Below are 12231 nucleotides of genomic sequence, written 5' to 3' on the forward strand. Positions count from 1 at the left end.
TCGATTTTTTATGTTTATTAATGTTTCAAATCATAATATTAATATCCGTGTTTCTTATAACCTCCCTGGCCCTGGTTGTGAATGTGTCCTTGACCACCACCACCACCACCCCCATGGCCTCCATGACCATGACCACCATGACCATGTCCCTGGCCCTGACCTTGACCCTGTCCGTAGCCCAGCTGTCCGTGTCCGCCCTGTCCGAGCAGAGGTTGCTTGTGAATTGTGCCGCTGCTGGATCCGTGCTGTTGGCTTCCAATGTGACCTCCCACGGGAGTAGCCAGAGCTAGTTCGGATGCGGTTCCCCCTCCGTGCGCTCCCCCGCTGCTGATGTGACCACCGGATCCGCCATATTTTCCACCACCACCTCCGCCTTGGTTTCCACCACCATGACCGCCTCCATATCCACCACCACCGCCGCCGCCACCGCCACCGTATCCGCCGGACGGTTTAGCGAAACCAACGGCCAGAACAACGCACAGGGTAAGGATCTGTAGACAAAGAAAAAGGACGTTTAGTTGTTAAAAATTAAACTTCTAGGAAATCTATTTGAAACCAGATTCTCACAACATTTTTGAAAATAATTAAATCTAAACTTAATAGAAAATCCTGTTAGAGAAACCAAAATCCTCTTTTTTTTTGTGTTAGGCTTATTTTGAATAATTTTGACTATCCGATTGCAAATATTTATTTAGTTTTTTGTTCCTTTTATCTTTGCACTTGCAAATGGGCACTTAAAAAAAATTAAGTATAAAATACCTTTAGATCATTCTATGGAATTTCAATGACATAATATTTTATGTTGATAGGACACACAAATAAAGCGAAAAAAAACTCAATACTGGTCGAATAAGGTAAAAAAACATTCCACTCAGATGGCTCCGGTTTAGTTCAGCTGCAGATTTAAGTTTCTGTACCTCGAACCGGTGGCTTCGATTTTTTTTTAGATTTTGGGTCCGAATTTTCCAATGGTGCATTAAACGGTTTATATGGGAGACCCCCATCAAAAGGAACCGTCTCCAATTTTGATTGCATTTGAACTTGTTGCTCTCATAATAAACTTCCGTAACAAATATCACCCTCTTTGATCACATGGTGGCCGAGCCTTAAATTTGTTTTTAAAATGTTCAACCATTGCAGAAGAGAAGAGCTTCAGCGTCTTCTATAACCTTCATAATGTATGAGACAATTGTAGATCTTGACTTGTTACAACTTTATTTTGAAGACAGCAAACCACTTTGTCTAACCTACAATGTGTCAGATTCATATAACTGGTTTTCAAGGTATTTTTTTAACTTTGACTGTAACTCATAACTCATGGTGATGTAATAGGACTTTGGCATATTCGACAAACTTATGTATTTTGATCAGGTAAACAACTATGTTCAAGACATCAAAGCTCTAATTTGAATAACATAAATTTTTAAGCATTTTTATCTCGCCATCTGTGGACCTTTGGCAAAAGTTTTATGTATGTATGTATGTGTGTATGTATGTATGTATGAGAACCCACCAGTAGCTTATAGGTCTTTCGACCCGAGGCGGTACGGGCAGTCTCGATCGCACATTCAAATATTGTTTATGCTTAACTCATCAAAAATAATTTGCAATACAACCAAGGGGTCCGTTACTACTGGCTTGGGTCAGGTTTGAATCATCTCGCTCCCTTTAAACTGTTCAAAATAAATAAAGAATCTTGGAAGGTACCTTAGTACCTTACACATGACTCCAAATTTGCCAAGATACTCCGGCTGACTTGAACCCACAATCCATTGTATATCAGTTTTTCGATCGTTTGATGCCCTGTCCTGCCCTCCCACTAATTTCCAATGATAGAATTAAGCTATTTTAAATTTGTAATCGATGAAAAAGATCGATAATATATACAATACATATACAAAATATTGGAACGAACACACCAATTTATAGATATATAGCTGAATTCGCGATGCACATCGTGCTATGAAAGCGGTGCATATTTAGTGATTTAGTGGCCCTGCATCATCCGGCTACTCCAGAATATAGAATGATGCCACTTTGAAACGCGAAGGAACCAGAAAAAAAGTTATTCCTGATTTTGGGAATATTTTTAGCTTTCTAGCAACTAAATAATGATGAGAAACCGAAAAACAACCCTAGCAACAAAGTGTCAGAAAAACGCGTCCGCACCCGACCAAGGCCTACTCAGGACTCAGGACCAAGGGTCCGGCAAAAGTTTTATAGGGCGTTTGCTACACACACATACAAGAGGTCTGTTGGGCACACATTAGAGGTTTTTATATGCGAAAAAAGCAAAATTCAACCAAAATGTTGGTTTTCCCTTAAATGAATGCTGAATTTCTCTAAAAAAAATTCAAAAAGTATATTTCGGATCATTTGCTAACAAGTGGAAACGATCTGCGATTATTTTATTAGATATCAGTGGGAAACCAAGCAAAACAAAAAATGAAAAACAAGCCAACCATCATTGTAAAGCACATTAAACGGTTCCCCCGGATCCTTTGTTCACGTTTTTGGGTCTATCATATAAAATTTAGAACCAGGAAGATGATGTTAAGAGTTTTCGTGTTGAAATTGATTAATAAACTTGAGCAATATTTGTCCTGCTTTCACTAAAAACGCTCATATCCTGTACAAAGTCTTCATTTTTGTTAAAAAACTTCACTCAAAATTAGAAAAAAAAATCACAAACAAGTCAAAAAATGATCTAGCTTTCGAAAAATGTGTTGTACATAAGAAACTTTTCAATAATTTTCATTAATTCTTTAAAAAATATCTTTCTGTAGTCGATTTGTATTCATTTAACATGAGGCTGTCACATTTGTTTGCCCAACGGCTTACTTATACTAATGCACTGTGCAAACGCCCTATAACCAAAATATGCTCCATGTTAAATCGAACAATTTCGCTGAAGAAATCAAATCCCTATTTCATCATCCCTGGGCGCTATTAATTTCGTATTGCTAGATTGATGTTTTATGTGCATTGGAAAAATCGAACAACATTAGGCACGACATAAAATTTGCTTGTGCAACTTTTGGACACAGACAAACTAATTGATTTTTTTAAATTTTAATGTCACTTTTTTCGAACATTTTAACTTTTGAATCACTAAAATACACCATAAAAAAAATCATGTGCTGAAAGCATGGATCACGATGAATCTGGACGCACTGTTTATTATACCATTGCGCTCCTAGTTGTTGGATCTGGAATGTTTTGACAGTACTTTGTTCGGAAATGTTTCCTCTATCAGTGCTGAAAATTTCATTGCGATTCATTTTGTTCCAAAAAAGTTATACGTGATTGAAGCCGCGAGACGAAAATAAATTTTGGACACTCACCTTCAAAAACCCGACGTGGTCGAGTTCAAAAATCGCAAAATCCTGGCCAAAAATTTTATATAGCCACTGTAGTGGTGCATGAACCGGTCGGGGTGATGTCCTCGGCAAGTTCGAATTCGTTTTTGCCGATAAGGCAAAGGTATTTGCAGCTGCGGACAAAAAACCCCGGTTTTTGTGAAAAGACCATGGACTCCGAATTGAAAAATTTTGGGTAATTGTCAAGCATAAGATTAAGAAGAATGGTGGAACGACTCGGGATGCAACAGAGATGAGGAGTTTGTGGAACAAAATGGCCGCTGAGGTCAGCGAATAGGATGTCCAAACTATGATGAGTGGTACTCGACGAAAAGTTCGAAAATTCATCAAAAAACATCGGAATATTTTTTTTATTATTTTTCCTTTGAAGTGCAATAAAAACCCTACATTTAAAATACAAAACATTTTTATTTCGTTTACAGAGCTCCGAGATGGACCCGTTTTAAGGCTTCCAGATTCATTGTGATCCAAGCTGTGAAACGGTAGGTAAATCACACTATATTTGAGTTGAGGAAAGAAATCATCGAATAAGGAATAAGATTTGAAAGAATATGGAAATATGTTATTTCAAGTCTTTCAAAATTTATTTGCAATGTGAACTGTAAATTTCTAAGCTTTAATCAAAATGTTTTAAATTAAAAAAAAAGGATATCAAGATGGTTTGAGTTCTATTCAATAAACATTTTATACACGCAAGACATATTTATTTTGCATTCCATTTAAATGAATTGAAATAATGACAACAGAAGACTGAGTCGATTTGGGGTCATTTTTGAATTTCTCAAACCCTGGGGCCTTAAATGCTTCGTTTTGGTTGAAAACTCATCCTTGATTTTTTGCAGAATTTTTAGGTAACGTTTACATGAGTAAATTTGGACTTTAAGGTTTGTATGGGAAAATTGAATATTTTGTACTGAAAAATCATCTTCATTTTTGTTTCTTCTGTTCAATAGAGCCTGGTTTTTGTGCCAAGGAAATTTTCCGCTGAACAACTTTGTCGAAGACCGTAACTTCGTATCTTATTAGACAAAAAAGTTATTAGCTGTTTAACAGGGGTATGTCTTTTGGCATTGATAAACAATAAATTCAATAGACACCACTGCGGGGTGCTTTGCGAGGTATTGCATAACTTCTTTTCATGCAATACTTGGCGGGCACAAGCAGTGGTGTCAATTGATTTTATTACTTATTCATTCCAAAAGACATACCCCTGTAAAACAGCTAATAACTTTTTTGTCTAATAAGATACGAAGCTACGGTCTTCGACAAAGTTGTTCAGCGGAAAATTTCCTTTGAAGAATTTATAAATTGGCACAAAAACCATTAGCAGGCTCTGTTGTACAGAAGAAACAAAAATGATGATGATTTTTCAGTACAAAATATTAAATTTTCCCATACAAACCTAAAAGTCCAAATTTACTCATGTAAACGTTACCTAAAAATTCTGCAAAAAATCAAGGATAAGTTTTGAGCCAAAACGAAGCTTTTAAGACCCCAGGGTTTGAGAAATTCAAAAATGACCCCAAATCGACTCAGTCTATGACAACAGTAACAAAAATTATTGGAATTCAAATTGTCGATTTCAAAGTTAATATTTAAATAATTATTCAATTTGGGGGAAATTACCATGAAAATATTTTAAATATGTAGTGTATAAATAAAAAATCTTCTACATAACTGAGATTTATTTTGGAAACAGTACAAATAGTAATAAGCCATGTTTAAATGTTTGGTAAAGCGTGAAAAGTACTCCAAACACTTATGTACTAATTTGTCAAAAAAAAAGTCGTAAATCATTTTTATTGAAAAAAATGAAGACACTATGTATGGCATACTATACGTGGTTTAGATCTAAGTGGTTCATTATGTAGATTTCAGAATATACTATCAATTATCCCTGGAATACTATCGTAACAGCACCCTTGGATTTATGCTCAAGCTTCAAGCTTTTCTTGAATATAAACTTGAATGACGGACGAGGTGTGAAATCTGGATTAGACAAGCTGGTTTTATGACAATTTTTGGTTTTTAGGCACAAATGAAAAACCAAATCACTGATTTGTGGTAAAACTTTGTGGAAAGTTTAACAAATCATCACTTTTACAATTAAAACCTTTTTTAGGATCAATTATGATCAGGATTGAATTTCCAGATCTATTAATTTCATTTAAAATCCTTTCAGCTTTTCGGTTCCCCAACTTAATCAATCCCGGAACCGCATCCCTATCAGCAATCGAACCACAACACAACACACTTTAATCTTAACCCAGTAGCAGCACTTGTTGTTTGTTTACAACATCACTCACCACAAATTTGTTCATACTGCACGGTTTTCTAGGATGCGGAAATCTTACTTTTGGATGCAAGCAAACGTTCGTTACTGAATCGATCGGTGGCAAAAGTTGATCATTTTATACGAGATGCAAATTCTGATTGCACCTACAACCTACACATATTGATCTCGGGCGGTGGAACTATCATCAGTCAGGAGAGCCGTTGTCTGTAAAACATGGGCAGGGAAAATCCCATCCATATACATTGATCGATTGCACAGTGACGATGTAATTTTTTTATTTCTTAATATTTATTTTGATTGGAAGTTGTGATTCTGGAAGAATCATCATATGTAATCTTGATTATGTTAGCTAAATGCTGATCATTAGATCGCTTTTCGTTGGAAACTCCCAATTAGTTGTAATGTACTGTACAATCAATAAAATGTTGAAAAATTCATGAAATGTTGCGTTCCTTTGTTGAAACTTATTTACATTTATTGATGAAAATATAAGTTACGTCAAATGGTTCTGTTTTATTATTATAGCAACTTCAGCATGACTATGGCATTCGTGTTTCACCGATATAACATTCATCGAACAAGGAGGATAGGAACGATCGATTGCATTTGATTTGAGTGGGGTACCTACAAATGTATGAAACTAGCTATACTGAAGGAAACTTATCATTTTAAGCAGGAGAAATTGTAAGTGGAATGTTGCTCCCAACTTCTTTTAAAAAGGGTTATCTAGAAGCACAGTCCTGTAAGCTCTGATCATTGCAGCTAGATCGTGTGAAATTAGAGACAAACAGGACGTTCGGAATAACAGTGGCGTTACCTCGCTCTCCGCAAGTTCTAAGCTCATAGAAATACTGATATCAACGACAATTCTCACAAATTGTAAAGCATATGTATCATGAGACACGGATTCGAGCCAGGATTCGACAACTACGAATCTTCTGCTGTTTACCTCCACCTGTCTAAAAGCAATTGAGGATGGGTTTCAGATCGACACAATAGATATAGATCTGAAAGCCGCCCTTGATAGAGTCAATCATCAACTTCTACTAGGCAAACTACAACGGCTGGGATTTTCAAGCGAATTAGTTCAATGGCTAAAATCCTATCTAAAATACAGGAAAATAACCGTTAAGTTAGGCAGCTGTGAGTCCAGCGAATTCACCAACTTTTCTGGAGTCCCACAAGGCAGCAACCTAGGTCCTCTGATGTTCTCAATATTTTTCAATGATGTACACTTACTGCTCAAGAATGTTTTGTTATAAACATTGAAAGCACGAAGCATATACTAATTTTCTTAACATTGCACACAAAAATTATTAAAAAAAGGTATGATTGATTCAAGAATGATAATTTAAAAAAATAAAAAAAAACAGTCAAACATTATAAATTTTAAGTGCGATTTTTGTAGTTCAAAAATTAAAGTTCTGAATATTTTGTCGTCGTCTTTTGGCATATTGATTCCTAGGACAAAATGTAGAAATTATATTTTTCGTACCAAAAGATTCAGATTTTAGACTGTAGCAGACGCGGGATGCCAGTGTAAGTACGCACGTGTGCGACTAGGGATGAGAATCTCTGAATATTTTGTTGCGTTCGTAAACGAGCGATTTAAGCGCCACCTCTTTCGAGGACCGCTCGTCAAGGTTTGTTGTCCGGCGAGAATCCCAACCTCAGGGCGGGTTTTCCTAAAGATCCAAAAACGGATGCGGAACAATCGGGAAGACCAACGTTAGAGAAAATTACTCCGGAAGTTACACCTTCGATTCGAAGAGGTAGCTGGGACGCAAACCACGGTCTATCCGTTTGAAAAAACACACGCTTGCGTTCTCGTCACAGGAGGAACTCACTTTCCCCTTCTCCCCTTAGTGATCGAGGCGTAAGCGAGGGAACTGATTTCTCGAGCAGTTCGTCCCGAAGTAGAAGAAAATAAACTACAGGAAAAATTAGACTATAAACTAACGGATAGAACACGTGAAACGACTTTCTCAATTTCGACTTTAAGTTCTGGGAAAGTAAGGTGATTTAATTAGTGGGTTGACGAGACATGTTGTGTCGTATATTGGCGAACGAGAAAAAACAAGATCAGAACGTATTTACATGGTTTTACAAAATCTTATTCTAGTTATTTTATTTGGTTTTACCTAGGATTACATTTTGACTTTATTGTTCCTTTTCCTACTATTACTTTCCCTACGTGTGCTTTTGGTTCAGAATGGGCTGTTATTGGCTAAGCCCAACTGGGAAACCTCAGATCGGAAGGGTTTCCAAAACTGTGTGTGGCTAATTAATTATAGTGGGCCAAAAATATCTCCTCACATGCGCATGGGTATGATCTATTTCTGTACTTACAGTACCATTCGGCTTACGTCGGCAAAGTAGAGTTGATGGTCGGCCGGTTGCCGAAAATAGATCCTTCTGCTGGCGGAATATCACCGACGGACTCAGAGACCGGGAACGGATAACCTTACGGCGTGTCGATGCTGATGAAGTTTAGCGGTGATGATTTCGATCAAGGAACTGGATGTTTGGTGGCCTGGAAGGGGTGTAACGGGCCAGACCACTGAAACCACGTGTTGACGGGTGGTTCACTTCCGGCAATCCAGAGCCGGGAAAACCTTGTTTCCAGAACCGTGGACCTATAGCGGGCTCGAGTGGTGGTTGTGTATCGCTAGAAGCGTTGTGGTGGCTTCCTACATAAAAAGCCGTCGAACGGCTGTTCAACAGAGAAATTAGCACACACAGTATAGAACACACAGAATCATAAAGATTTTTACCTTTTTATTTTGACGGTTTGCACACGATTTAAAAACACACGCACAACAACTAGCTAGCTAACTGCGCTATAATGTTTTTGAGGAACAAAATAATTTAGAACGGTTAAAGTCTAGTCAAGCGAGGCACTTCACGTGTTACATTACATTTACTACACGCGGAACAAATAAAAAAAACAAACACTCGCTACGGCCTTTCTCACGGGCAGGATCAAAGTGAAAGAGGTGAATTCCTGGGATCCTCAGTTAGGTCGCAAGTTTTTTAAAATCTTGGTTTATTTCAAAGGAAATCCGATGATCTCCGAAGACGGTCATCGACCTTTCGAGCGTCGGTTCTTGTCATATATACGCTCTCGGCACGGGTTGGCAATATCCCTTTCATTCCCCCATAACATCAATCTTCCTTCTCATCCCGATCCGCCCTTGAATCTCAACATTTACTAGGTCCAATTCAGAAGGCGACGCCAAATCAAGAACGCCATGTTAAAACCTATGAGTTCGACTTCCTTTGAGAAAAAGCTAGTATGCGGAGTTGCATGCAAGATCGTTTGGCTCGAAACGAATAGTTTGAAATTATTCTTTTTGTGGAAAGGCTTATTGGTCTAGTTGCTCTTCGTTGGTAATCTAATAACGAATAAATAAGTAACAAAACTATACAAAAGTATTTAATAAATAAATAACGAATCTTAAATAAATAAATAAAGAATATTAAATAAATAAATAATGAATATTAAATAAATAAATAACGAATATTAAATAAATAAATAAATAAATAACAGTTAAGAAAATGTATACAATATATCTATGCAATTATTTACAACATGTAACAGTGTTACAAGACTTCCAAGATGATTATCTTTTCAAAACACAAAAATTCAGGATTAATAAAGAAAGACAAACTCATTAAAAATATTACAAAAAATTTAAAAACTCTGAATTGAAAAAATCGGTTAAACTAAAAAATGATTTTTTCAAACATTGTAGGTATATTTATTGGGAAATCAAAACTAAATATGAAATAAGAACAGATTTTTTTCGTTACGATCATAGTCGTTTTAACATCTATATGTCATTCGCGACTTATATAAACGAGGCAGCTGGCGGGCAGTCATTGAAAAACTTATCGTAATCGATGGCAACTGACTGGCCAACTGAGCTATATCACAAGCCAATGGAACAGATTAGCTTTTTAACAAATCAGAAGAAAAATCTTTAATAAATATATCTTGACATTTTAAAAACTTTTTTAAAGAATTAAATATATTACTAAAGGAAACAGCATTTTGGAGCCTATGATTCTAAAAAATTGGTAGATTTTAGCGTCCTTAACTCCGATATTGTGTGAGATTTTTTCTGTCACCTCTAGTTTTGGTAAAATTATGTTTATGAGTTTTAAAATGATGTTAAGTTTAATTTTCAGTGAAATCTATTATTGATAACTGATGAACTTAGAAATCTTCAATAAATAAATAAAACTGATCCTTAATTTGTTTGTTTTACTTATTTAATTAGTGAATAATCTTCTGATGAATATAATAAAAACTGATCTTGAAAATAAAATTCAAATTCAACAGTTTAAAAGAAAATGAAAACTATCATGACTCATATTACTGACTAGTGAGAAGAAAATTTGAAAAACAGACTTCATTGCATTCAACTTTTTTTTAATCCTGCTACACGGTTTGATGTTTACTTAAGATATCAAAATTTCAATCTGGTTAAACTCTTTTTTTAAAAAATCGTAAAAACTCCCCGATTTTTCAAAAGGGTGAAGGGAACAAATAGAAATTATCTATAACGTTTTCCGCAGTGTAGCAGTACTTGCGGTCTTGAGGAAAGTTGATAATTAATTTAAACCTTTATTTTAAAATTTTGAAGTTGTTTTAAAACCAAAAGCTGATAGAAAAAAAACTTATTGAATATTCGAATTAATCAGATTAATCATAATTATGTAGTTCTTAAATTCTTTACACCTTGGAAAAATGTGTATTATGTGGCCTTGTGTAATTCATCAAAACCCTTTGATGGTAATAAAATAATTGATGCTAGCTTTTAGATTTTATTTTTGCTTATTCTATTGACCATTGTGAGTATTTAACACCTGTCACATGGCTTTTAAGGGTGATACGGTCAAAATTTGGCCAAGGGAAAATGCGTGCAAATCGGTAAAATCGTTTATTTAAAAAATCAAATTAAATTTCTTATTCAAGTTCAATTAGTAGGGGAGAGTGGGGTATCGTGGGCCATGGGGAAACGTGGGCCACTTTTAATATCTCAGATGTGTGTTGAGATAAAAATCTCAAACCAACTGTCATCGTCGTCGCTTCGCGTGAGCATGTATTCTTATATGTTGTTGACTGAAATACGCATCATATGCTTCTTTTATTTATCAAGCTAAAAAAATTTAGAGAAATTTACTTAAATAATTAAAAAAACACCCGCTTATTTCATCGATGGGGAACCTAAAGTGCATAACAAAAATATGCTCATACGCTTATGATCTTAGTTTTGTCATGATCTTTCACGTGGAAAAGGAATTTTTGATGAAACATCAATAAGTCACACAAACGCAACCAATTTGCAAATCATAGCTTGTGGGGAATCGTGGGCCACACATCTTGAATCACCTATATTTTTATGTTTTTATACACATTCAGAACTTAAAATACGTTTTACCTATCTGCAAAGTTTTCTTAGCCAAATGAAGAGTTATGAAACATATTTTGTCCATCCTATATAAGAAATTTTGCCAAAACGTTCGCGAGCCAGGTTTTGGAATCTATGCGATCTTACACAGCTCTATTTTTTATTTTATCATCTGAAATTGCTTTTAATTAACGAAATGAATTAGGAAATCACAGTTTTGGGTCAACTCATCAACTTTGCATGGTATTTGGTCAATTTGGATTTGGTGGCCCACGATTCCCCACCATTTTTCAAAATCCAAAAAATATTGCTTTTTTTCAAACAGTCAGAATTTGGGGAAAATAACTTATTAAAAAATTTAAAAAAAAATACCTTATGATACCTTGAAAATGTAGAAAACCATACAATTTTTTATTTTCATTGTATCTTTTATAATAAAGAAGTTATGGAACAACGAAAAAAAGTGGCCCATGATTCCCCACTCTCCCATATAAAATTAAGGAAAAATATTCAGTTAGGCTTTTCCAAATCCGAATTACCGGGCTTACGTTTAACCCCTGCCATCAGATTTTGTACAGCCACCTTGTCCACCTTCTTCGCCGCAGAAAGCCATTTGCCTTGAACTGCTACTCGTCCTTAGCTGTTTTTTTAGTCTTCTTTAGGTTCCGCTTGACAATAGTCCAGTATTTCTCAATTGGGCGGAGCTCTGGCGTGTTGGGAGGGTTCTTGTCCTTGGGAACCACCTGTACGTTGTTGGCGGCGTACCACTCCATGGCCTTTTTACCGTAATGGCAAGATGCCAAATTCGGCCAAAACAGTACGTAACAACCGTGTTTCTTCAGGAAAGGCAGAAGACGTTTATTCAAACACTCTTTCACGTAAATTTCTTGGTTGACAGTCCCGGAAGCTATGAAAATGCTGCTTTTCAAGCCACATGTACAGATGGCTTGTCAAACCAGATATTTCTTCGCGAACATTGACAGTTTTATGTGCTTGAAAATATCTGCTACCTTTCCCCTTCCTTTTGCCATATAAAACTCCTCTCCCGGAAGCTGCTTGTAGTTGGCTTTGACATAGGTTTCGTCGTCCATTACCACGCAGTCAAACTTCGTCAGCATCGTCGTGTACAGCCTCCGGG

The 12231-nt window shown here is 36.0% G+C and overlaps 1 protein-coding gene across 1 annotated transcript; it reads right to left on the reverse strand.

Annotated features, from left to right (window-relative positions):
* LOC129756733 (uncharacterized) lies at positions 1–5833 on the reverse strand. Its single transcript, XM_055753729.1, has 2 exons — positions 5687–5833; positions 1–491 (listed from the first exon to the last, which is right to left on the reverse strand). The coding sequence occupies exons 1-2, from the start codon at positions 5699–5701 to the stop codon at positions 39–41; spliced, it is 468 nt and encodes a 155-aa protein (XP_055609704.1). The 5' UTR covers positions 5702–5833; the 3' UTR covers positions 1–38.
* Between the last annotated feature and the right edge of the window lie 6398 nt (positions 5834–12231).

Source organism: Uranotaenia lowii, chromosome 3 (assembly GCF_029784155.1).
Source record: "Uranotaenia lowii strain MFRU-FL chromosome 3, ASM2978415v1, whole genome shotgun sequence".
Classification (NCBI taxonomy): Eukaryota; Metazoa; Arthropoda; class Insecta; order Diptera; family Culicidae; genus Uranotaenia; species Uranotaenia lowii.